This window comes from Salmo salar, chromosome ssa27 (assembly GCF_905237065.1).
Source record: "Salmo salar chromosome ssa27, Ssal_v3.1, whole genome shotgun sequence".
Taxonomy (NCBI): Eukaryota; Metazoa; Chordata; class Actinopteri; order Salmoniformes; family Salmonidae; genus Salmo; species Salmo salar.
In genome coordinates this window covers 7,188,401-7,214,725 of record NC_059468.1, presented here as the reverse complement: position 1 = coordinate 7,214,725, position 26,325 = coordinate 7,188,401, and the positions used below count along the sequence as shown (strand labels likewise).

At 44.8% G+C, this 26,325-nt stretch overlaps 2 protein-coding genes across 5 annotated transcripts in view; one reads left to right on the top strand and one right to left on the bottom strand.

The window, feature by feature from the left end:
• Positions 1 to 1,845: 1,845 nt before the first annotated feature.
• Positions 1,846 to 12,083, top strand: zgc:114119 (Med30 domain-containing protein). Of its 2 annotated transcripts, none has more exons than XM_045709423.1 (5): positions 1,846 to 2,005; positions 6,831 to 7,062; positions 10,538 to 10,696; positions 11,039 to 11,128; positions 11,264 to 12,083. In XM_045709423.1, the coding sequence occupies exons 2-5, from the start codon at positions 6,838 to 6,840 to the stop codon at positions 11,354 to 11,356; spliced, it is 567 nt and encodes a 188-aa protein (XP_045565379.1). In that variant the 5' UTR covers positions 1,846 to 2,005; positions 6,831 to 6,837; the 3' UTR covers positions 11,357 to 12,083. The 2 variants fall into 2 exon arrangements, with proteins under 2 accessions (XP_045565379.1, XP_014033070.1); XM_014177595.2 differs by having other exon boundaries at positions 1,848 to 2,005; positions 11,261 to 12,083.
• Positions 12,084 to 12,193: 110 nt separating this feature from the next.
• Positions 12,194 to 26,325, bottom strand: part of LOC106588496 (exostosin-1c) — a 73,938-nt gene continuing 59,806 nt past the window's right edge. For 2 of the 3 annotated variants that reach the window (XM_014177593.2, XM_014177592.2), the window contains exons 3-12: positions 19,113 to 19,206; positions 17,024 to 17,131; positions 15,769 to 15,888; positions 15,237 to 15,369; positions 14,856 to 14,974; positions 14,634 to 14,729; positions 14,247 to 14,333; positions 13,995 to 14,155; positions 13,409 to 13,634; positions 12,194 to 12,784 (exon numbers count right to left, since the gene is read on the bottom strand). In XM_014177593.2, coding sequence (XP_014033068.1) covers positions 12,596 to 12,784; positions 13,409 to 13,634; positions 13,995 to 14,155; positions 14,247 to 14,333; positions 14,634 to 14,729; positions 14,856 to 14,974; positions 15,237 to 15,369; positions 15,769 to 15,888; positions 17,024 to 17,131; positions 19,113 to 19,206 — 1,333 coding nt within the window. In that variant the 3' untranslated portion in view covers positions 12,194 to 12,595. The remainder of the gene's footprint in view (positions 12,785 to 13,408; positions 13,635 to 13,994; positions 14,156 to 14,246; positions 14,334 to 14,633; positions 14,730 to 14,855; positions 14,975 to 15,236; positions 15,370 to 15,768; positions 15,889 to 17,023; positions 17,132 to 19,112; positions 19,207 to 26,325) is intronic. The other variant, XM_014177594.2, reaches the window with a different exon arrangement.

The window sequence follows — 26,325 nt, the reverse complement described above, 5'->3', positions numbered from 1 at the left end:
TTCTTCCTCATGATGCCATCTATTTTGTGAAGTGCACCAGTCCCTCCTGCAACAAAGCACCCCCACAACATGATGCTGCCACCCCCGTGCTTCACGGTTGATATGGTGTTCTTCAGCTTGCAAGCCTCCCCTTTTTCCTCCAAACATAACGATGGTCATTATGGCCAAACAGTTCTATTTTTGTTTCAGACCAGAGGACATTTCTCCAAAAAGTACAATCTTTGTCCCCATGTGCAGTTGCAAACCGTAGTCTGGCTTTTTTATGGCAGTTTTTGAGCAGTGGCTTCTTCCTTGCTGAGCGGCCTTTCAGGTTATGTCGATATAGGACTCGTTTTACTGTGGATATAGATACCTTTGTACCTGTTCCCTCCAGCATCTTCACAAGGACCTTTGCTGTTGTTCTGGGATTGATTTGCACTTTTCGCACCAAAATACGTTCATCTCTAGGAGACAGAATGCGTCTCCTTCCTGAGCGGTATGACGGCTGCGTTGTCCATACGTGTTTATTCTTGTGCACTATTGTTTGTACAGATGAACGTGGTACCTTCAGGCATTTGGAAATTGCTCCCAAGGATGAACCAGACTTGTGGAGGTCTACAATTTTTTCTGAGGTCTTGGCTGATTTTGCCATGATGTCAAGCAAAGAGGCACTGAGTTTGAAGGTAGGCCTTGAAAAACATCCACAGGTACACCTTCAATTGACTCAAATTATGTCAATTAGCCTATCAGAAGCTTCTAAAGCCATGACATAATTTTCTGGAATTTTCCAAGCTATTTAAAGGCGCAGTCAATTTAGTGTATGTAAACTTCTGATCCACTGGAATTGTGATACGGTGAATTATAAGTGAAATAATCTGTCTGTAAACAATTGCTGGAAAAACTACTTGTGTAATGCACAAAGTAGATGTGTAGGTTAGTGTATGTAAACTTCCGACTTCAACTGTAAGTACAGTTGAAGTCGGAAGTTTACATATTTAGGTTGGAGACCGTTAAAACTAGTTTTTCAACCACAAATTTCTTCTTAACAAACTATAGTTTTGGCAAGTCAGTTAGGGCATCTACTTTGGTGCTTTAGGTACCAAGGATTCGGACATGTTGCAGCAGTGTGTAGAAAAGAGATCCCATGATGTGAGAAAGGTGCAGGAGTGCATAGTCAGAGGGAGTGTACAGTTGGGATAGGGAAAGCACTGTGTGTCAACTGTGGGGGTGCCCATGCAGCTGGGGATCCGAAGTGCCCTGTGAGAGAGAGTGTGGTTGAGATTGCCAGAGTTTGAGTAGGGCAGAAAGTTTCCTATGCTGAGGCAGTGAAGAGAGTAGAGGATAGCCCAAGGGTGAGTGAGTCGACTGGGAGGCCCCCAGTGAGTATGCCTGAGGGGAGCGAGCCAGAGAGGATGAGTTTTAGTAAAGTTGCATTTCTTGCGTTTATAGCTATGGTGATCAACTGCACTGCACTGATGGAGTGGAAAATCACAGAAGATAGATTATGTAGTTGCAGCAGCAGAGAAATATTTGGATGTGAGGTCTACAGGAGGTTTTGAGAAAGGGGTTCCTTCCTCCCAGGCAGATGGGCCTGGTGTAGGATCGTTTAGGGCCAAGGTAATGGGATATATGCTATAACTTCATTAATAGAATAATCATTTTATGTATGGATAGTACTGCTGAATTTAAGTGTATATGTCTTTATTCCATGGTCTTATTGAATGAGATGACACATTTTGTTGTAGGACAATTCTGATCTTGTGAATTGTGATTTATTATGGTTTGCCTTAAATTCAAAATATGGACTGTCCCTCCCATCGTTGCTCTCTATGCTTTTACTATCCCCTAGTGGATAAATGTACTACTGCAGTTCCACAGAAGCCGGAAGTGACGTGTTTGACAAGCTAACGCGGTCGTCTTGTTTGAAAGAGGTTGTTGAGTCGTCGGAACAACACATTTACAAATAAACCAGACACGTAGCTACGATAAATCACAGCTGACAATTGTGAGGACACCATTTTACACCGTAAGTTGATGTATTTTTATTTCACTAGCATGATTCATAGTATTTCATTCATCCTTTAGCAAGCTAACACGTTAACTAGCTAGCTATGGCTAACATAACTATCACTCCGCTTGTTTAATATAGCTAGGCGGGACTCGACGCTATCCAAGTCTAGACAGTTCATGATTTTCTTTGGTATGCAACTAATTTACACACATTTCTATTTCGTGAATAACTAGGTAACGTTAGCTTAGTAGCCCTTGATCGAGACTCTCAGTCCCATGACTTTACACATAGGAGTCGTTGAACTAAGTCGTCTTCGGTACTCAATAGTGTGTAATTGCAGCCAATCGGCAGGAACGCCCCCCCCCCCCCCCTTCCAACGTTCCATAATGACCCCCCCCCCTCTCCGCGCATATCATAAAAAAAAAAGGTTTAAACGGTGTGTATTTAGAATTTGTGAGATTTATTTTTTGATGTGATATGAAAGTACAGGGTTATATGTTTCTAGAAACAGTACCGCATTTGATAATCGATTCACGTGTAGATGGAGAATTTGGCTGTTTTGGCTTCCAGAGCCAATTCTCCTTTAAACAGAACATGCATGGTCCTTGGATCATAATGAGTAACATTAAGCTCATTTAGCTCATTACTGGGCTAGCAAATTAGTAGCTCGCATAACAAAGGTGCTTTTAATTACATTGACATAGTCCTCTATAAAATAACTGTTCTCAGTCCTCTTTAAAGTGAACTCTGTGGTATAAAAAAAGAAGCTAAAGAGCTGTTCTCTTTGTATTCAAGCTGTGGCCTTGCCTTTAAATGAGGACTCAACTCTTTTGCCAGTTCACTTCACCTATTTTGTGATCCGAGTAATCTTTGCATTCACATTGCTCTGTTTAGAAAGGAACCAAGATCTTTTTTTTCCAACATTCACTCAATACACTAGGTTTTTACAACATTCACTCAATACACTAGGTTTTTACAAAGTGCAGGACAAGCCATTCCGTCAGAATGTGTTATTGGACAGCTAGATATACCATATACCTACTTACATTTTGAAAGCTAATCGATTGCATTTAGTTAAAAGATGAATCATAATAATTGTAATCAGAAGATACTTTTAACTTGTAGATATTATTGGTAACAGAATAAATAGCAGAAGAATAATTGCAGATTAAATAATGCTGTTATTGAAAATTGTACACCCAATGTAGGCTACCGTCCCTTTAACTTCTGTGGGCTAGGTGGGACTTGCCAGTGGAATCGCGTGGCGCGAAATACAAATACCTCAAATGCTATAACTTCAATTTCTCAAACATATGACTATTTTACACCATTTGAAAGATAAGACTCTCGTTAATCCAACCACATTCTCCGATTTCAAAAAGGCTTTACAGCGAAAGCAAAACATTAGATTATGTCAGGAGAGTACCCAGCCAAAAATAATCACACAGCCATTTTCAAAGCAAGCATATATGTCACCAAAACCACAGCAAAATGCAGCACTAACCTTTGATGATCTTCATCAGATGACACTCCTAGGACATTATGTTATACAATACATGCATGTTTTGTTCAATCAAGTTCATATTTATATCAAAAACCAGCTTTTTACATTAGCATGTGATGTTCAGAACTAGCATACCCACCGAAAACTTCCGGTGAATTTACTAAATTACTCATGATAAATGTTGACAAAATACATAACAATTATTTTAAGAATTATAGATACAGAACTCCTTTATGCAAACGCTGTCAGATTTTAAAATAGCTTTTCGGCGAAAGCACATTTTGCAATATTCTGAGTAGATAGCTCGGCCATCACAGGCTAGCTAATTTGACACCCACCAAGTTTGGGGCTCACTAAACTCAGAATTACTATTAGAAAAATTGGATTACCTTTGCTGTTCTTCGTCAGAATGCACTCCCAGGACTTCTACTTCAACAACAAATGTTGTTTTGGTTCCAAATAATCCATAGTTATATCCAAATACCTCCGTTTTGTTCGTGCGGTCAGGTCACTATCCGAAGGGTAACGCGCGAGCGCATGTCGTGACAAAAAATGTCAAAATATTCCATTACTGTACTTAGAAGCATGTCAAACGCTGTTTAAAATCAATTTTTATGCTATTTTTCTCGTAAAATAGCGATAATATTCCAACCGGACAACGTATTCCTTCAAAGAGTGAAAGAAAAAAATGGAGAAGTCACTTGAACGCGCATCTCAGTCTCACTGTCCCCAGGCAGGCCACTTACAAACTCTGCTGCTGTACTTTGCCCAGAGACAGGAGACACGTCATTACGCTTTCTGAACGCTTTAGAGAGCCAATGGAAGCCTTAGAAAGTGTCACGTTACAGCACAGATGCTGTTATTTCAATAGAGATGCAACAGAAGGACTACAAATTGTCAAACAGGGCACTTCCTGCTGGGAATCTTCTCAGGGTTTTGCCTGCCATATGAGTTCTGTTATACTCACAGACACCATTCAAACAGTTTTAGAAACTTTAGAGTATTCTCTATCCAAATCTATTATATGCATATTCTAGTTTCTGGGCAGGAGTAGTAACCAGATTAAATCGGATACGTTTTTTATCCGGCCGTGAAAATACTGCCCCCTATCCCAAACAGGTTTTAAGAGCTGAAATGGATTTTGTACCCTATGTTGTGATTCTCACCAAATATGTTCTCTTTTCACACTATTCAACCCCCACAATTGAATAAACAGCTTATGAAGCTCTCTTAGCCTATAGATCACATATTGCAAACAAATAATCTGAACTGAAAACTCCTTGCATTTTAGAATTTCTGTGCATCCCTGACAATTGCTAATCATGTTTTTTTTCTGCAACACTGCTGATCATAATTTTCTCTCTTTTTTTGTGGCACCAATGTGAGGAGCTATGGCAGGGGAAACGGTGTTGCAGTAGTCTTGTGTGAGGGGCTATGGCAGGGGAAACGGTGTTACAGTAGTCTAGTGTGAGGGGCTATGGCAGGGGAAATGGTGTTGCAGTAGTCTAGTGTGAGGGGCTATGGCAGGGGAAACGGTGTTGCAGTAGTCTAGTGTGAGGGGCTATGGCAGGGGAAACAGTGTTGCAGTAGTCTAGTGTGAGGGGCTATGGCAGGGGAAACGGTGTTGCAGTAGTCTAGTGTGAGGGGCTATGGCAGGGGAAACGGTGTTGCAGTAGTCTAGTGTGAGGGGCTATGGCAGGGGAAACGGTGTTGCAGTAGTCTAGTGTGAGGGGCTATGGCAGGGGAAACGGTGTTGCAGTAGTCTAGTGTGAGGGGCTATGGCAGGGGAAACGGTGTTGCAGTAGTCTAGTGTGAGGGGCTATGGCAGGGGAAACGGTGTTGCAGTAGTCTAGTGTGAGGGGCTATGGCAGGGGAAACGGTGTTGCAGTAGTCTAGTGTGAGGGGCTATGGCAGGGGAAATGGTGTTGCAGTAGTCTAGTGTGAGGGGCTATGGCAGGGGAAACGGTGTTGCAGTAGTCTAGTGTGAGGGGCTATGGCAGGGGAAACGGTGTTGCAGTAGTCTAGTGTGAGGGGCTATGGCAGGGGAAACGGTGTTGCAGTAGTCTAGTGTGAGGGGCTATGGCAGGGGAAACGGTGTTGCAGTAGTCTAGTGTGAGGGGCTATGGCAGGGGAAACGGTGTTGCAGTAGTCTAGTGTGAGGGGCTATGGCAGGGGAAACGGTGTTGCATTAGTCTAGTGTGAGGGGCTATGGCAGGGGAAACGGTGTTGCAGTAGTCTTGTGTGAGGGGCTATGGCAGGGGAAACGGTGTTGCAGTAGTCTAGTGTGAGGGGCTATGGCAGGGGAAACGGTGTTGCAGTAGTCTAGTGTGAGGGGCTATGGCAGGGGAAACGGTGTTGCAGTAGTCTAGTGTGAGGGGCTATGGCAGGGGAAACGGTGTTGCAGTAGTCTAGTGTGAGGGGCTATGGCAGGGGAAACGGTGTTGCAGTAGTCTAGTGTGAGGGGCTATGGCAGGGGAAACGGTGTTGCAGTAGTCTAGTGTGAGGGGCTATGGCAGGGGAAACGGTGTTGCAGTAGTCTTGTGTGAGGGGCTATGGCAGGGGAAACGGTGTTGCAGTAGTCTTGTGTGAGGGGCTATGGCAGGGGAAACGGTGTTGCAGTAGTCTAGTGTGAGGGGCTATGGCAGGGGAAACGGTGTTGCAGTAGTCTAGTGTGAGGGGCTATGGCAGGGGAAACGGTGTTGCAGTAGTCTTGTGTGAGGGGCTATGGCAGGGGAAACGGTGTTGCAGTAGTCTAGTGTGTGGTGTGGGAATAATGACAAGTGAACCTGGGGAGCTTTGTGTTCTAATTGCCCTAAAAAAGGAAACAGAACGAAACTCTGACCCCTCAAAAGAGCTGCAAACCAAACTGAGACCATCTCGAGAGGTGGTCTGAGTTCGGTTCGCTTTTGTGGCTCTTTTGAGGGGCCGAGTTCCAACACTGCACAAAAATTAAGCAAACTGTCTGAAAGAGACCAAGTGTGAAAACACCCGTAGTCATATAGCAGACCACTCTTATCCAGATCCCACAGTTTCATACTTTTTGTACTGGTCCCCCGTGGGAATCAAACCCACAACCATGACATTGCAAGTGCCATGCTCTACCAACTGAGCCACACGGGTTAATGCCTCCCCCAAATATCTTTAGCTTGGTTTAACAAATCTTTTGTTAAGTAAAGCAGTATCCTTTTGATTTTTATATTTGATAAAAGCTTCTTGTGCAAATTTTCAAATGAGTGCTTGCTTACCTGTGAACTCCATTGTGCCACACCCCCTCTCGCCCTTTGACCTCCCTCCCCATTCCCTTCCTCCCCTTTGTGTCCCTCTTCCCCTCCCTAGGTCCCATATGGCTACACCCTTACCTCAAAAGGGGCCTGGTCTGGCTGGTATGCTCTCCCAGCAGCAGCAGTCCCACCTGCCTCCAGGCTTAGGCCCCGGTCAGCCTCCCATGCTCCCTCAGGGAGCCCTGAGAGAGATCTCCCCTGTGTTCCTCTGTCGTATCGGCCAGGAGACCGTCCAGGACATCGTCACACGCACCATGGAGATCTTCCAGATCACACGAGCCACACAGGTAATGCCAGTGTTTCCCAAAGGTTCGACACATACATTTTATACATTATGCTTTCACGTCATATGTATTAAAATCCGTGTCTCATTTAAATGTCTGCTGTTATGGGGGTTTGGGGAGAAATATTTCACCTGATGAAATGGTTAATTAAAGAATGATGTGCTGTCTGTCAGTCTCATCTAGTGTCCCCCCATAGAGATTCAAAATAATACTGTTTATAGTGTGTATATATAAATACAGTACCAGTCAAAAGTTTGGACACACCTACTCATTCAAGGGTTTTTCTTTATTTTTATTATTTTCTACATTGTAGAATAATAGTGAAGACATCAAAACTATGAAATTACACATATGGAATCATGTAGTAACCCCAAAAATATACTTTATATTTGAGATTCTTCAAAGTAGCCATCCTTTGCTTTGATGACAGCTTTGCACACACTTGGCATTCTCTCAACCAGCTTCATGAGGTAGTCACCTGGAATGCATTTCAATTACAGGTGTGCCTTGTTAAAAGTACATTTGTGGAATTTATTTAGTTCTTAATGCGTTTGAGCCAATCAGTTGTGTTGTGACAAGGTAGGGGTGGTATACAGAAGATAGCCCTATTTGGTAAAATACCAAGTCCGTATTATAGCAAGAACAGCTCAAAAAAACAATGCAAAACGACAGTCCATCATTACTTTAAGACATGAAGGTCAGTCAATGTGGAACATTTCAAGAACTTTGAAAGTTTCTTCAAATGCAGTCGATAAAACCAAGTGCTACGATGGAACTGGCTCTCATGAGGACCACCACAGCAATGGAAGACCCAGAGTTACCTCTGCTGCAGAGGATAAGTTCATTAGAATTACCAGCCTCAGAAATTGCAGCTCAAATAAATGCTTCACAGAGTTCAAGTAACAGACACATCTTAACATCAACTGTTCAGAGGAGACTCCGTGAATCAGGCCTTCATGGTCGAATTGCTGCATAGAAACCACTACTAAAGGACACCAATAATAAGAAGAGACTTTCTTGGGCCAAGAAACACGAGCAATGGAAATTAGACCGGTGGAAATTAGATTTCTTGTTCCAACTGCCATGTCTTTGAGACGCAGAGAAGGTGAACGGATGATCTCCGCATGTGTTGTTCCCACCGTGAAGCATGGAGGAGGTGGTGGGATGGTGTGGGGGGTGCTTTGCTGCTGACACTGTCTGTGATTTATTTAGAATTCAAGGCACACTTAACCAGCATGGTTGCCACAGCATTCTGCAGCCATACGCCATCCCATCTGTTTTGCGTTTAGTGGGACTGTCATTTGTTTTTCAACAGGACAATGACCGAACACACCTCCAGGCTGTGTAAGGGCTATTTGACCAAGAAGGAGAGTGATGGAGTGCTGAATCAGATGACCTGGCATCCACAATCACCCGACCTCAAACCAATTGAGATGGTTTGGGATGAGTTGGACCGCAGAGTGAAGGAAAAGCAGCCAACAATGCTCAGCATATGTAGGAACTCCTTCAAGACTGTTGGAAAAGCATTCCAGGTGAAACTGGTTGAGAGAATGCCAAGAGTGTGCAAAGTTGTCATCAAGGCAAAGGGTGGCTACTTTGAAGAATATAAAATATATATTTGTTTTAACTTTCTTGGTTACTACATGATTCCATGTGTTATTTCATAGTTTTGATGTCTTAACTATTATTCTACAATGTAGAAAATAATAAAAATAAAGAAACCCTTGAATGAGTAGGTTTGTTCAAACTGTTGACTGGTAGTGTGTGTATGTGATATATATATATCTGATATAGTCAGTCAGTCTTATATATATATATATTATATATATATACACTACCGTTCAAAGGTTTGGGTTCACTTAGAAATGTCCTCGTTTTCCATGAAATCAGTTGAATAATGAATAGGAAATATAGTCAAGATGTTGACAAGGTTATAAATAATGATTTTTAATTGAAATAATAATTGTGTACTTTAAACTTTGCCTTCGTCAAAGAATCCTCCATTTGCAGCAATTACAGCCTTGCAGACCTTTGGCATTCTAGTTGTCAATATGTTGAGGTAATCTGAAGAGATTTTACCCAGTGCTTCCTGAAGCATCTCCCACAAGTTGGATTGGCTTGATGGGCACTTCTTGCGTACCATACGGGACACAAAGGTTAATCGGTATGCTGGCCACTCATTATAGACAGAAAACAGCTGACTGCTTCTTCCCTAAATAGTTCTTGCATAGTTTGGAGCTGTGCTTTGGGTCATTGTTCTGTTGTAGGAGGAAATTGGCTCCAATTAAGCGTCGTCCACAGGGTATGGCATGGCGTTGCAAAATGGAGTGTTAGCCATCAAGATCCCCTTTACCCTGTACAAATCTCCCATTTTACCACCACCAAAGCACCCCCAGACCATCACATTGCCTCCACCATGCTTGACAGATGACGTCAAGCACTTCTCCAGCATCTTTTTATTTTTTCTGCGTCTCACCAATGTTCTTTGTGATCCGAACACCTCAAACTTAGATTTGTCTGTCCATAACACTTTTTTCCAATCTTCCTCTGTCCAGTGTCTGGTTCTTTTGCCCATCTTAATCTTTTCTTTTTATTGGCCAGTCTGAGATATGGCTTTTTCTTTGCAACTCTGCCTAGAAGGCCAGCATCCCGGGGGTTGACTTTTTACTGTTGTTGTTGAGACCGGTGTTTTGCGGGTACTATTTAATGAAGCTGCCAGTTGAGGACTTGAGGCTTCTGTTTCTCAAACTAGACATTCTAATACTTGCCCTCTTGCTCAGTTGTGCACCGGGGCCTCCCACTCTTTCTATTCTGGTTAGTCAGTTTGCGCTGTTCTGTGAAGGGAGTAGTACATAGCGTTGCCAAGAAACTGAAGATCTTGTACAATTTCTCACATGAAATAGCCTTCGTTTCTCAGAACAAGAATAGCCTGACGAGTTTCAGAAGACAGTTATTTGTTTCTGGCTGTTGTGAGCCTGTAATCGAACCCACAAATGCTGATGCTCCAGAAACTCAACTAGTCTAAAGAAGGCCAGTTTAATTGCTTCTTTAATCAGAACAACAGTCTTCAGCTGTGCTAACATAATTGCAAAAGTGTTTTCTAACGATCAGTTAGCCTTTTAAAATGATAAACTTGGATTAGCTAACACAACGTGCCATTGGAACACAGGAGTGATGGTTGCTGTTAATGGGCCTCTGTACGCCTATGTAGATATTCCATTAAATATCAGACGTTTCCAGCAACAAAAGTAATTTACAACATTAACAATGTCTACACTGTATTACTGATCAACTTGATGTTATTTTAATGGACAAAAAATGTGCTTTACTTTCAGAAACATGGACATTTAAGTGACCCCAAACTTTTGATTGTGTGTGTGTATATTACAAACATGCATACACACATTGCCGTTCAAAAAGATACACACACTAGTTAGCGTCATTCTGTGGTTGTCCCCCCTCTTTCCCCATCTATCAGTTGCCTAACGGGGTGACCCAGAGCCAGGCTGTGTATCAGGACCGCTTCGGGAAACTCCAGGAGCACCTCCGTCAGCTGGCCCTGCTTTTTCGCAAGCTCCGCCTTCTCTACGAGCGCTGTGTGGAGATGACCTCTGACCTGCAGGAAGAACCCTCAGAGGTAGGGCTCAATTAAATCTATGTAAAAAAAAAAAATCCTCCATTACCCTTTCGCTCTACTGAGCCTATCCAAGCTGTACTGGGCTGGCTTGGTTATGCATTCACCATAGTTGCTGGAACCATGCTGGTATGGATCATGTGAAAAATGAAATATCCGAGCCAGCACAGGACGATTCGGGTCGGCCCTCTAGCGTGAATCAGGCGCGTTTGTCTTTCTGGCTATACACAAGCTCTACCTGTTTTCTCTGTACTTTGTCACCTTTGACAGTATATTGTCCTGTAGTTGTTTTGATGTGTGCCAACGATGTGAAGAACTTAGTGTATCACACGTCTGTCTTTCCAGCTGGTGCCATATTTAAGAGAGGAGATGGCCCCTGTGAGAGTGGAGCCCTGCAGTCCGGCTGTAAGCCAGGAGAGACAAGAAGTGCTGGAGGTTTGTGACGTGTCCAATTAGTCTGTATGTCACTGATTCAATATCGTTTGTTGGATGACAACCAATAGTTAGTACAGAGATGTTAGATTTCCTTGATTCTGATTGGGTTCTGTGTCATGGTCCCTCCCACAGAAGATGAGGCAGAAAAACCAGGAGATGAAGATTCTGATGGACCAGATGAGGAACCTGTTATGGGACGTCAACGCCATGCTGACACTCAGGAAATGACATCACAGATGAACTCACCCTCTCCCTCACTGCACTTCACGATGCCCTCCCACTAGGGGCCATGGGTTTTTCCTGACCCAGAAAACTCTAGGCCCTAGTACCTCCAACCATTGTTGTACTTGTGTGAGACAGACCGCTAGAAGCTTTTGGTGATCTACCTTTACAGTTTGGTGCTTTCAGAGACATTGAATGAACTGAGTTTACTTAAACGTTTTTTACTACAAATGTTTTGTGCTGTCAGTATCTTTTTTTTTTTTTACTCCGATATGAGTTCAAACTTGCCAAGCCTCAGTTGAATTTCCTGCCTTTTTTTTGTTGAGCGGTAAGCACTGACTCAGGACCAGCTAAATAAACTTGAATTCAGTGTTGTGAAGTTCACTCAGTGCACAAAAGGCTGATCTAGTATCAGCTTAACCTGCCCTTATTCTTTGTGTCCCAACTAGTGACTGTCACCTGTAAACTGAGTTGAAGACAATGGGATCTCATCACAACTTAGCCACTGGCAGCTATTTATCTCAGGTCTGAGTGTGTCTTAGCATTGTTATTGTGGTTAGCTTCCTGAGTGCTGGGCAACACCCACCTGCTTACCTTAAGGGTTGAGAACCTTGCATGGTGACTGCTGAGGAAGTGTCAAGCGTGTGAATCTATTTTTGTACACTGCGCAGGATCTCGGAGAAAGCACTAGGTTACGGAGTCTTTCTACAAAATAAATACATTGGAAAAACAGGTTTTTTTGGTGAGAAATGTCTGCTTTGCCTTTCTGTTACTTTTAAGGGTCTGGTGAATGCAGTTGAAGTAATGCTTTGTGATGTCAGAAGTCTACGTGTGTCGAATACCGCCGTTTGCACTGTTTTTATTGGTCTGACAGTTACGTGATGTGAAATGAACCAATCGCTGTGCGACATTCTCAACTCGCCAATGTACTGTAGAAATACACCAGCTGGAGTGCACTGCACCAATAACTCCTCTCGGCGCCTTCCTTTGATATGAAATTCTGTCCCATTCAAACTGCAATGGGAGTGAATGACATCTTCAAGTGTTCATTCACCCATCGATGGAGAACCAATCACAGAGGACATAAGGCTTCCTTCATATGTTTACTCCTCGAATAGCCTGTTGTCTCAGACCCCTGGAGGCGGAGTCTCTCTTAGCTTTAGGTCCCCTCCCTCCTTTTATCACCAGGGTCTGTCTACATTGAACCACCAGGCCTCCACACAGTGTTTTCTGTCTCGGTCCCTGTCATGCACGTTCCAGGTCCTTGTACTTCTTGCGCAGGACAGACACCTGGTCCTTGAAGAGCAGGGGGTCCAGGCGGAACTGGGAGTGGACCAGGGGCATATAGCCGAACCATCTGGCAAAGCTGTTCACACACTCCTGTCTCTGGGTAAAGTGCTCTGGGTTGGCCCACGGAGCGCTCATCTTCGTGCCCTAGGAGGATGAAAGATGTGGGGAGAGAAGAGGGTGAGTTTGAAACCCAGGTCGTCGTACACACACAAATGGAATTATGGTTCTGTTTACCGTGGGAATGTATACCGTAGACAATTACTGGTGTCACAATTTCTCAATCTTATCTATAGGCTGATATGGGTGTTGTACAGTATATTGCCTGTCAGAAAACTAGGGAACTGCTACAATTACGATGGCTAGTTGATCTCACGTCTGATACAAATAGGGTTGTTCCTATCTCCAGTCTGACAGAGTAGGACGAGATAACCGCCACTGTGACATACAGGCTGACGTACGGTCTGGGATAATCTCATCTTTACAAAAATAAACCGGAGCAAGTTATTGTTACGCAGCAATAACTATCTGTGGCGAGGGATTTAATGATTATTGTTGTGTAAAAATACATCTCTAACAGGTTGAACTCTGTCTAACCCTTGTTAATAAGCGGTCTATCAAGTCATTCTGGTATTGGTTGATCTTAAAATTTGAGAAAAATGTAATGTAACTAACTTTTTTGGACAAATGTTATGCTTTTATATACAGTATCACAACTACAGCAATAAGTAACTCATTGGTCAGACATCCAGCTGATGGGAGTGGCCTCACCTGTGGGTTGGGCAGCTCATTGGTCAAATTCACCATCGATGGGTGTCGCCTCACCTGTGGGCTGGGCAGCTCCTTGTACTGCTTCCTCTGGGCCACTTTGATTGGTGGCAGGTGGGTGACGGAGGAAACCAGGAAGTTCATGAGGATGTCCTCACAGTTGGAAGTGCGGTCCACCAGTGCCCGCAGTGAGGGGGGCAGGTAGTGGGAGAACAGGTAGTGATAGTACCTGATGGAGAGGAAATGGAAGGGTCAGAGATAACAAGGTGATCACTAAAATGGCAAGGAAATACTTGTTGGTTGGGATATTGAACTGTACATTAAGCCTGGAAATACATTAAGCCTGGAAATACATTCTTCTAAAATGTAAGGGCTTCAAGTGACCTCAAGTAGTAGCCACAGCTCATAGACCATCTGTTTAATGATCTTAATTGGTTTACTATGTTTTTCTGTTGCGTGTCAGTAGATCAACTGATCAGCTATACATGATGGTAGTCATAGAAACACAATCCATAGAAAGGACTTGGAACCTCTAACCCTGGCAACTTGAATGGGGAGGCCCGTCCTATGGATTCTATGGTTACAGTACCTGTGGTAGAAGGCTGCTCCCGTCAGAACGATGGAGTACTCGTTAGTCCACTTGGAGGTGTACCCCCACGCATGCTTCGCCGGGTCCCAGAAGTGACTCCTAGGGGGGTAGCCCACGATACGCTCAGGAAAACTCCTCCACACCAAGAAGGCAAAGTTCACCTGCGGGAAGAGTGAACACAGTTACATGGGTAGTGGTGTGTGTGTGTGTGTGTTTTCTACCACAGGTTATAGTTGTATAGAAAGGTCATACCTCACTGGTCAGCAGGACTGTATCTTCATCCAGACTCAGCACTGCCTCTGTCTCTATGGCCACGTTGGGCAGGAAACGACTGCTGGTCTGGAGAGAGGGGGATCGAGAGAGAGATGGTCATTTCCATTCCTTGTTAAGTTTGACAGTGTGTGGGGAAAATGAAGGAATGACAGGGACACTGTCTGCTCCACTGAGGTCTGTGGTACGGGGAGAGAGAGGATGAGTCAATGTCACGGATGTGTGAATGACAAGCAGTGACAAAGGAAGGATTTTACTCCCATAGATTCAGTGCGTTTTGTGGTTATGGGGGGTAGACAGACGGGAATGACTGTCATTCTGCCCCTCCTGTAGCCTTACTTGGGATTTGGAAACGTCATTGTCACTCACCTTCCTCCTACCGTCTGTCACAGTGAGGGGGACAGGCATGGGTGGCCATTTACTCCTGTGGGGCGGCGGCTTCTCACTGTTCCACAGGATGATGATCTAGAGGGGGAGGGAATAGAGTGTGACACAAAAAGCATAAGGGTTAATAGGCTTAATGAAGCAATATGGAGCAGTCTATTTGCTACCTATGACCTCTTATTCACCAACACGCTAAAACACACTCACCTGTGAACAGTATTTGGACTTGGAGACCACCTGAAGCAGCTTCATGATTGGCTGAGACTGGGAGACCAATGGAGAGACGGCATGGATGATGGCGGTGAACTCTTGACCTGGACTGACCCCTGCAGGAAGGAACGAGGAGGGAGGAGTTTCTACTTTTACTATCTGCCTTGTACAGCATTTCAGATTTGAAAGTAACATATTTACTGTAGGAGACAAATATTACATTTGCTTTATATACTAATGATTATAAACTTTATGAAATATATATTTTTATTTTATCATAGGAGACCCTATAGATGAGAGATAATTATATGGATGAGCCAGTCTAGTCAGGTAGGTCTGAACTAGTCAGAACCGGTCCAGTCTGGTGTGGTTCCCTACCTAAGCTCAGGTAGTAGAAGGGGAAGTGGGCTAAGTGAGTGGAGTACTCTGGCAGGACGAGCAGGCCTCCTGGTAAGGCGTTCCACATGTACTTATTTCTGGAGATGTGGGAGAACACCCGGTCTTTGATTATCTGAGAGAGAGAGAGAGCGATGACAAGGTGAGAACGCCCTGATGAACCCATTAGTTCAAACCTGAATTATCTATGTCCATATGGGCTGGCCAACTTTGTGTGTGTAAAACGGAAGTAATCACCTCAAGAATACAAACACAGCAATCTTAAGTACATGCACTTCCTCACTTTGACCAGCTGGTGCCAGTATAAGAACAAAACACCCAATCCAAAACAATCCCATACAAATGAACCTGAGGTGAATCCATTCTCTCTTAGTTCCTGGGTCATGTTCATTAGAGCACATCGCAGCAACAACAACAAAAAAATGCAACAAAAACAAGCATTGGACAATAGCCAGGTACTGTTTCAGTCCGTTTTCTACGGTTTGGTGCTTAATTAACAGGACTCATCACCTACCTCCAGTGTGGTGAGGACTATCTTGTCAACGGAGGAGAAGTAAGCCTCCCACAGCATCTGGGTCCGCTGCCTCAGAGCTAGGACCCGCTCATTTCCCACCGCACGCACTGTAGACGGGACCTGGGAGAGAGGAAGACGAGGGAGAGAGAGAGAGGGAGGGTGGAAGTTGAGCGAGGAGAGGAGGGGGGGTGCAAGTTGAGAACAAGGAGGGTTGAGAGAGCAAAGGTGAGCGAGATAGACCTTGCCTGCTATGCGCTCTCTTTTCTATGTATTCAACGCGATAAAACAATCAGAATCTTCAGGATGAAATGTACCTCAGAGAACGACACTGCTCTCTACACTGCCTGGTAAAAGAATAACATTTTCTTACAGTATGTTACATTTTTTTACCTGTAAACCTTTTGAACCACTTAAACAGCCCCTAGCTGTTGACTCAACCCACTGACTGTCAATAACCGTTACTATGGAGGAAGACAGGGAAAGTGATCAGGAACTAGCCACATTATCTCAACCCATCCAGAGTCAAATCCCCTATCAATGGTATTGCTTTGCAAGAGGGAGAGCTTGGGTTCAGGAAAGGTGCCTGGCAGCTATCCTAGCTCACCTACATCTGTTTACAGCACATGGCTTACCTGAAACCAACATTTCAGGCAGGTTCCATGTTCCATGGTGACACTAGGCTCTAGTAGAGGAAAGTAAAAGGGGTCGCTCCATTGGCACCATATGAAAATAGCCCAAATGCACCCTGTTCATTCTCCTAAACTACTATGAATGTGTGGGCTAGCTGAAGAAATAGGAAACGTACCGAGTAGACTCACCTAACCTGTAAGCCTACGCCAGGCGATTACTTCGGATAAAAAAACATCCGCTAAATGGCCATGTGATTTGATTAGAATTAAATCAAGTTAGCCCAGCAGGGAAGTCTGCATCATCTACAGTGATGTTAAAAGGCCAGTCAGGTAACCTGTTGACTCCACCTAGAATCTAGTCTACCGTATAACAGCTCTTCTAATGATAGGGACCTGAGGAAAGGAGGAGGGGGGCCCTTTGCTTCCTCTCAATGGTCTCCTGACTCTCTGATGTGCTTGGACCCATTCAACCTCCTGTCACCAGCTTTATTCCCTCAAAATTCAATTTCTAAATCCCTAACCACCGGGGCACGTGTGTGTACATGCGAGCGTACATGGGTTCAAACAGAATTGATTCCAGACCTGTTGTGAATGTGAGTGTGTGTGTGTGTGTGTGTGTGTGTTACCTGCAGTAGCAATCGCTCATCTCCTTCTATGACAGCCTGGTTCCACTGGATGACATCAGAGAAGGGCAGCTCCCAACCATTACTGAGCAACACCGGAATACACGCCGCCTAGAGACGGCGAGAGAGAATAGACGGAATACTCTGTTCTCAGCAGATGTACGCGTAAGAGAATCTATCACCTGGGAAATGGGTGGGTCAGCGTGACAAGAACATAAACGGACAGGGTCAGTGGTAAAGCTACCGTTGTTCATCTGCTCTGCTTGTGGTAGACAGGCCATTTTTCAATATAAACATGTCGTCTAGATTTCCGGTCTTCGTCTCTGACACATACCACCATAGTAGCAGCTGGTACTTCAATAAGGCAGTCTGAGCAGATAATGAAATCGATGACGTGTGTGTGTGTGTGTGTGTGTGTGTGTGTGTGACACTCTCGTGGGGAGGTTGCATGAGTCACAGCTACTATCTTCCCAGTCCCAGGAGCCCCTTGAGGCCCTAGAGAAAAAGAGATCACATTTCTGCTACGTCTCTCTCTCACACACACACACACACACACACAGATTTAACAGACCCCTAGACTGCTAATTAAGTACACTACACAGAGAGGATGTCGAGAGGGAGAGAGAAAGAGAGAAATGGAGAGAGAGGAGGGGTATAATACATCGTTTTTTTTAAGCTGAGTTTGATGTTGCCGTATCCCCTTGTTTACTGACGGCCAGGTTTTTGAAGTTGTTCTACTTTTCTTTTTTTTCAGCTCCCTCCTTCAATCTCTCTCCCTCCAAGCTGCGGTCCTGGGTGTTGATGGTTTTATTTACTTTTCTAATTAAATCGCAAGAGAGCAACCAGAACCAGCTACAGACTGAGATCAGACGACTCCGACTGAGATTCCCCCTCTGGCGGTTTGAAGCTCCACTAGTTGCCTCACCAGAGACCAGCCCTCACCAAGGCAGCCATGCAGACGATGCTCAGATACGCTAGGCTACGCTCCAGGTAACAGGGTCAAGCCAGATGTTGAGGCCTCCAGAGCTGACGTGAAGCCTGGGGCTCGCCTGAGCCACTTCCCCAGAGATATGGTGCTGTGAAGCGGACTGACTAAGAAGTATTCCCCAGTCTAGATACCAGTGCAGCTCAGCATGTGGGCATATGTGTGTTGTTGTTTCTTGGTTGTTTACATTGGGAGATGAAGAGAGGAGCATCAGGGTTAGTGTGCATGTGTGTCTCTGTGTGTGTGCACCAAGAGTTGGAACGCAGACAGTAAGTTTCCTACCACACTGGTAATTGCACGTTCTTTTGTGGGCTGGCACGAAAAGTAAAAGGAGATCTTAAAAATCTCAGACTGGCCTGAATGGAAAAGCAAAGGAGACGGAGGGAGAGAGCGGGGGAGTGAGTGCGGAGGAGGAATGAGTTAGCTGTGTGAGAGTGAGCTTCCCTGCCAAGCCCTGCGTTCAGTGGATTTGCCCATTCAGCTTAGATCAGCAGTGTGGCAGGCTGGCAACCCTATGAAAGCTTCCGGACCATTGAGAGACTCAGTGAGAGAGAAGGAAAGAGAGGGAGAGAGGGCCAGGGAACACAAAAGTCTGGGAGGTTCATTGGTAGGTAAAACCATGAACACAGCACCATCACCAAAACATCAACATGGGTGGTAATTCCACACAGTTTGTACCATATCATTATTTCTTTAACTACATGGTTTATTGAAGCTGAGTTTGATGAAAGAAAAACCCTTTTAATGTTATATTTACTAAATACCCCCCCCCTTTTTTGCAAATCAGTCAACACCACCACACCACCATGATGGTTAACGCCTTAAAACCTTAAAATTGTAAACATTAGAGCACATAAGGATCTTCATACGACAGTGTGGCTATGATACTAATAGTGTAACTGCTAACGCAATACACGTCAATGCATAATCTTGCTAGTTCAGAGGTGTATTCGTACTCGTAGCTTGGTCCCAGGAGTTGGTCATAGGAGTTGGGCAAGACGGCACAAACAAATCACATATCTGCGACCATGCCAGTGTATTTTGAGCAGTATTTGGCATTCTTCTAGGACCGTGCTAGGGTGTTGTGATCCGTATTTAGCATCCTACCTGTAGAGACTCTAGGAAGCGAAAGGAGCCCAGGCGACGCCCCCGAGGAACCAGGCAGAAGGTGGAGTTGTGGAGCAGCTCCTGGTAATCAAACCTGAGGAAGGAAAGAAAGAAAGAAAGAAAGAAAGAAAGAAAGAAAGAAAGAAAGAAAGAAAGAAAGAGGGATGGAGAGGCAGGAACAGCATTCACTTTTACAAAGGCTCCATTTCGACCATGAAGACAAGAGGTTATAGAGACAAAAGACTATTACGGTAGGGTCAAGAGAGTCCTATTGACATTAGTCTTTTGTAAAAAGACCTACTCAATAGTGTTTGGGCAAAATTCTGGCTGGGGAATGAGACACGCACAAGCAAACACGCCCACACTCAATATGCTGTTCGACCCCGGTTTTGAAAAGTCAACTGACATTTACTCCTGAGGTACTGACCTGCTGCGCCCTCTACAACCACTGTGATTATTATTTGACCCTGCTGGTCATCTACCGAACGAACATTTGAACATCTTGAAGAACAATCTGTACTCGTACAAATCGACAGGTAGCCTAGTGGTTAGAGCGTTGGGCCAGTAACCGAAAGGTTGCTGGATCGAATCCCCGAGTTGACAAGGTAAAAATCAGTCGTTCTGCCCCTGAGCAAGGCAGTCAACCCACTGTTCCCTGGACGCCGATTTATGGCAGCCCCCCGCACCTCTCTGATTCAGAGGGGTTGGTTTAAATGCAGAAGACACATTTCATTTGAATGCATTCAGTTGTACAACTGACTAGGTATCCCCCTTTCCTTACCCCAATCTCCACCAGGCACAGCCAGAAGAGGACTGGCCACCCCTCAGAGCCTGGTTCGTTCCTGCCTTTCTAGGTAGTTTTTCCTAGCCACCGTGCTTCTACATCTGCAATGTTTGGGGTTTTAGGCTGGGTTTCTGTATAGCCCTGCATATGTAAAAAGGGCTTTCTAAATACATTTGATTGATTGACTGAATAACTGGACCTGTTACATAATACAATTCTGTATTCTGTACTTTTAAACTTGGACAAAACAGAGATGCTTGTTCTAGGTCCCAAGAAACAAAGAGATCTTCTGTTGAATCTGACAATTCATCTTGATGGTTGTACAGTCGTCTCAAATAAAACTGTGAAGGACCTCGGCGTTACTCTGGACCCTGATCTCTCTTTTGAAGAACATATCAAGACTGTTTCAAAGTCAGCTTTTTTCCATCTACGTAACATTGCAAAAATCTGAAACTTTCTGTCCAAAAATGATGCAGAAATATTAATCCATGCTTTTGTTACTTCTAGGTTGGACTACTGCAATGCTCTACTTTCCGGCTACCCGGATAAAGCACTAAATAAACTTCAGTTAGTGCTAAATACGGCTGCTAGAATCCTGACTGGAACCCCAAAATGTGATCATATTACTCCAGTGCTAGCCTCCCTACACTGGCTTCCTGTATTTCAAGGTTTTACTGCTAACCTACAAAGTATTACATGGGCTTGCTCCTACCTATCTTTCCAATTTGGTCCTGCCGTACATACCTACACGTACGCTACGGTCACAAGACGCAGGCCTCCTAATTCTCCCTAGAATTTCTAAGCAAACAGCTGGCGGCAGGGCTTTCTCCTATAGAGCTCCATTTTTATGGAATGGTCTGCCTACCCATGTGAGAGACGCAGACTCGGGCTCAACCTTTTAAGTCTTTACTGAAGACTCATCTCTTCAGTAGGTCCTATGATTGAGTGTAGTCTGGCCCAGGAGTGTGAAGGTGAACGGAAAGGCTCTGGAGCAACGAACCGCCCTTGCTGTCTCTGCCTGGCCAGTTCCCCTCTCTCCACTGGGATTCTCTGCCTCTAACCCTATTACAGGGGCTGAGTCACTGGCTTATTTGGTGTTATTCCATGCCATCCCTAGGAGGGGTGCGTCACTTGAGTGGGTTGAGTCACTGACGTGGTCTTCCTGTCTGAGTTGGCGCCCCCCCTTGGGTTGTGCCGTGGCAGAGATCTTTGGGTTATACTCGGCCTTGTCTCAGGATGGTAAGTTGGTGGTTGAAGATATCCCTCTAGTGGTGTGGGGGCTGTGCTTTGGCAAAGTTGGTGGGGTTATATCCTGCCTCAATGGCCCTGTCTGGGGGTATCATCGGATGGGGCCACAGTGTCTCCTGACCCCTCCTGTCTCAGCCTCCAGTATTTATGCTGCAGTAGTTTATGTGTCGGGGGGCTAGGGTCAGTCTGTTATATCTGGAGTATTTCTCCTGTCTTATCCGGTGTCCTGTGTGAATTTAAGTATGCTCTCTCTAATTGTCTCTTTCTTTCTCTCAGAGGACCTGAGCCCTAGGACCATGCCTCAGGACTACCTGGCATGATGACTCCTTGCTGTCCCCAGTCCACCTGGCCGTGCTGCTGCTCCAGTTTCAACTGTTCTGCCTGCGGCTATGGAACCCTGACCTGTTCACTGGACGTGCTACCTGTCCCAGACCTGCTGTTTTCAACTCTCTAGAGACAGCAGGAGCGGTAGAGATACTCTCAATGGTCGGCTATGAAAAGCCAACTGACATTTACTCTTGAACTACTGTGATTATTATTATCTGACCCTGCTGGTCATTTATGAACATTTGAACATCTTGGCCATGTACTGTTATAATCTCCACCCGGCACAGCCAGAAGAGGACTGGCCACCCCTCATAGACTGGTTCCTCTCTAGGTTTCTTCCTAGGTTTTGGCCTTTCTAGGGAGTTTTTCCTAGCCACCGTGCTTCTACATCTGCATTACTTGCTGTTTTGGGTTTTAGGCTGGGTTTCTGTACAGCACTATGAGATATCAGCTGATGTAAGAAGGGCTATATAGATACATTTGATTTGATTTGTGTTTGTGTTAGAGTCCAACATGAAGACATGGCCACATCTTAGCTATACCATTCCATTGCCACTGACTGTTGCATGAACTACATGGACTGTGTTTTGGGAAGAAAAACAAACGTCTCTATTGGTTTGACCCACACAGGGTCAGCTTCTATAGTTTGTATTTTAAAAAGGACAGTCAGACACACCGAAAGACATTCTATCAAATCCAACTGTAACTGCAACTTAACAGTACCCATATTCTGTACACATTCCTCTCAGGACTTGACTTGAGGCTGTTGTTAGAAAACCATGCTAGAAACCATGATATAAAGTGGCAATATTGCCAACTAAGATGGTACATGAACTGTTTATGTTCATAATTTCAAAGTATAAGTAAGGGTAGATGGTTAAGGTTAATGGTGTGTGATTATAATTGAGTTAGTGGTCAAAAAGTGAAATACTTTGTTCTCTCTGGTATAGGCAGATGGGGATGATAGCCTTGGAATGGAACGTATGGCTTTTAATCAAATCCAATCCAACTTTATTTGACGTGCATTATACAGATCTCAAAACATTTGACACAATGAGTTGCTCCTTCCAGCAACATACACTACATGTTGAACATCTCATTCCAAAATCATGGGCATTAATATGGAGTTGGTCGTGTGTGTGTCCCCCCCCTGCTGCTATAACAGCTTTCCACTTGATGTTGGAACAGGGATTTGCTTCCATTCAGCCACAAGAGCATTAGCAATTCATTCCAAATGTGTTTGATGGGTTTGAGGTCAGGGCTCTGTGCAGGCCAGTCAAGTTCTTCCACACCGATCGACAAACCATTTCTGTATGGACCTCGCTTTGTGCGCTGTCAGGAATCGTCTAGAATCAATGGAACTAAGGGTCCAAGCCTGAACCATGAAAAACAGTCCCAGACCATAACGTTGCTTCCAGAGGCAGTTTGAAACTCGGTAGGGAGTGTTGTAGTGTATTGGCTCTCTATGTATGTTTATACTTGTGGTCATTCTGGCATCTGAATGGATATCATTCCTACAATGTTTTGGATGTGAAAGGTCATGACTTGTTCAGGCACCAGCATCCCCTCTGGGTTAAGGTGAGTGTGGTTTTGTGTTAAGAACTGGTATGGGGCAGTTGTGTTGTTATGTTCGTAATTAAGATGGTTAGGGCTGTGGGTAGAGCGAATTGATCATAAATCAGTTGTTAAGGGTGGAAATTAACTTTTCAGGTTATGATGGGAGTTGACAGAGTGATCTGAAATCAGTGCATAGTAAGCATTAGAAATGCCCCCGGAGCTACCAAAAGAACCCAATGTTCCCAACCAACTGTGGCAAGCTGCCAATGTTTGTTTGGAGTGCATTCTGGTACAAAATGGGTACCATGCATCACCCAGGTGGGTCCTTCACAGTTCTGATAGCTCAGGTGACCTCCCCACAAGCCCAACCCTCTAAATGTAAAACACGTTGAAACCCAGCAAAAAATACCTCAGAAATGTAAGCTATTATCAAGCCAGTGGAACCTTTTTAACGGCCCATCATGTTGCTCACTGCTCTAAGTAAATAAACACGTTTCTTATGAAAGAATTCCTATATCCTCGTCTCTCCTGCTCTGCTGGCAACAGTCTTGTTTACACGCTCAAGCATAAAATATGGCCGCCGCTAATCTAGTCTGTCTCTGTCTCGACTGTACCGACCGTTGTTTATTTACCACTCTGTGAGTGATGAGATACAGGCGCTGATGTTAGCATTGATTGGGATCTTGGTGTGAGTTTCTCGGGGAACTGTTGTATGAGTGTCACTATCAAGGTTGTGGTGTATACATACATACAAATCCGCGCACACACGGAAATGTGCACACACAAACTAACACTTGCAGCACAACACACATTCACATAATGTATGCAAACATCCACCAGCAAACACACACACACACACACACACACACACACACACACACAGGCTCACACACATACATACACACAAGATTTCACCCTCGCACACAAATAACACAACCACATAATGTACACAAACACCCTAGAGAATTAGGGTAGTGAAAGGGTGCATCGTTTTCCGTTTGCCACTGCTATACTACGATGTTGTCCTGTTTTCCACCTGTTGACGGAGCTTAGCCAGTTCTGCTGAAACTGCAGTGTGTGTGTGTGTGTGTGTGTGTGTGTGAGTGCGTGTGCAAGTGCATATGTGTGTGCGTGTGTTTCTGTCTGTGTGCTTATGTACAGTACACGCTTATATCTTCTCAAATCGGAGGCTTTGTCCGATAGTTAGTGGATACGAGCTAATGTGCGTTATGTCTCATGCAAGTGTGTATAACGTCTGTTTGGATGTACTTGTATAGCCACTTACCCATTAGAGAGAAACAGAGAGAGGGAGAGAGCTCTCCCCAGCATGTGGTGGGAGTGGAGTGAGCCTGTCGCTGGCGACCTACTTCATCCCACTCTGGGTCATGCTGATTTGTTCGCTGCTGTTTTTTAATGAGGGAATTTACTTAATGCAAGGGAACAAATAAATCATTTAACAGCAGTTTGTTTCCAAGAACAAACGAACAGGCTCTTTCGCTCTCTGTTATTCTCTCTCTCTGTCGTACTCTCTCACTCTCTTTTCCTTTCCTATTGAATGAGTGAGTAAGTTTGTGTGTTGGTTCTTCTATCCTTGTGGGGACCTAAAGTCCCCCAAAGTCCCCACAAGGAAAATTCTCCCTCGTGGGGACATTTCTCACGTCCCCATGAGGACACACGCTATTTTAAGCTCAGGTGTTAGGTTTATGGTTACAATTAGGGTTAGGGTAAGTGATTATGTTTAGGGTTTTGGTTTATGGGTTAAGGTTAGGTTTAGGGGTTAGGGAAAATAGGATTTTGAATGGAAATCAATTTTAGGTCCCCACGAGGTTTGAAGAACAAAACGTGTGTTTGTGTGTGTGGAGCAGGGCCAGTATTAACAGACTGTTCTCTGTCTGCTAACGGGACATGGAGCATGTCTCCCTTCTGTACTCCATCGTCATGACCCATTGAGTGTGTGTGTGTGTACGTCTGTGCGCGCGTACATTTTTGCTTGCAGGGGTACGTTAAGTGTGTGTGTGTGAGCGATTTTCAAATGCCTATCATGGGTGTGGGATATACAGTAAGTTACCGTGATCTAATATCTAAATGTTCTTTATGTGTGTGAAACGCATGATTGCATTTGTCTACCAGTGTGTGTGAACTTGGTATGGATGCACTTGAATGTATGAGCTTGTACCCACTTTGTGAAATAGTCTTGAACCACCAATATGTGGCGATTGTAGCGTTCTCTCTCGTTCATGGGGCCTATGAGATCGCCATTGATCTTCTCCATAGGTACTCCCACGCGGACAGTGCCCATAGGTGCTTGGGGCTTCCTCGGAGGTCTGGCTTTAGCGGCACAGCTGGTACATGTACGACACCATAGTGTGACATCCACTCTCCTTCGGTACCAGTAGTATCTTGTCTGCAGTCGGGCAAGTGTGCGTTCCACGCCAAAATGACCGCCTACAGGGCTGTCGTGCATCTGCTTCACGATGTCCATCCGGAACACATGAGGTAGGAGTATCTGTGGGTAAAACGAGAATGCCGTCCTTGACATAAAGTCTCTTCCACTGGCTCCAATATGCCTTAGTCACTGGCCCGAAAGGCGACATCCCCCCACGATGGGCGTTCCTGTACTTCCTCGAGCCGTCTCTTGACGGTGCCCATGTCAGAGTCAGCTATCCGAGCCTAACGTAATTTCTCAGTAGTCCATCCATGGAAGAGAAGAGTGTCACTTGCGTCGGTGAGGCAAATATTTTCCACGTCCGACATGTCATCTTCACTGTCCCGATGACCCACGCTGATGACTCCACGTCGAAAGCAGCTCCAGAAGCTCCAGAGAGTGCAGGCTGTAGGATGGGGTCTTCTCCTATCCCCACGGAGCGGAGCCCCATAAAGTAGCTTCCAGAGCGTAATCAGCTATGTTGGGGCCAAGGTCATACTGCACTTCCTGGTGCCTGAAACAGTCATTGTTCTGGGTAGGGTCCTGTATAATTCAGGGCTAAGTCTGGCGGCAGGGCCTCTTGGACAGGACATCAGCATTTTCATGGTGGCGATGTATGACCTTGAAGTTATGCTCCCCAAGCTTCTCGTGCCACCTCGCTAGTCGAACTTCTGGTTCTTTCATCCTTATGAGCCACCAAAGGCTGCTGTGGTAAATGTGCACAATGAAGAGTCTTCTGAGCAGGTGTGTAGTGAACTCCACTACTGCCAGTAGTTCCCTCCGTGTAGTACAATAGTTTTGGTGGAGGACAGCCGCCGGCTCCCATACGCTAGTACGCGTTCCTCACTGTCCTGCATCTGGGACAAGACGGC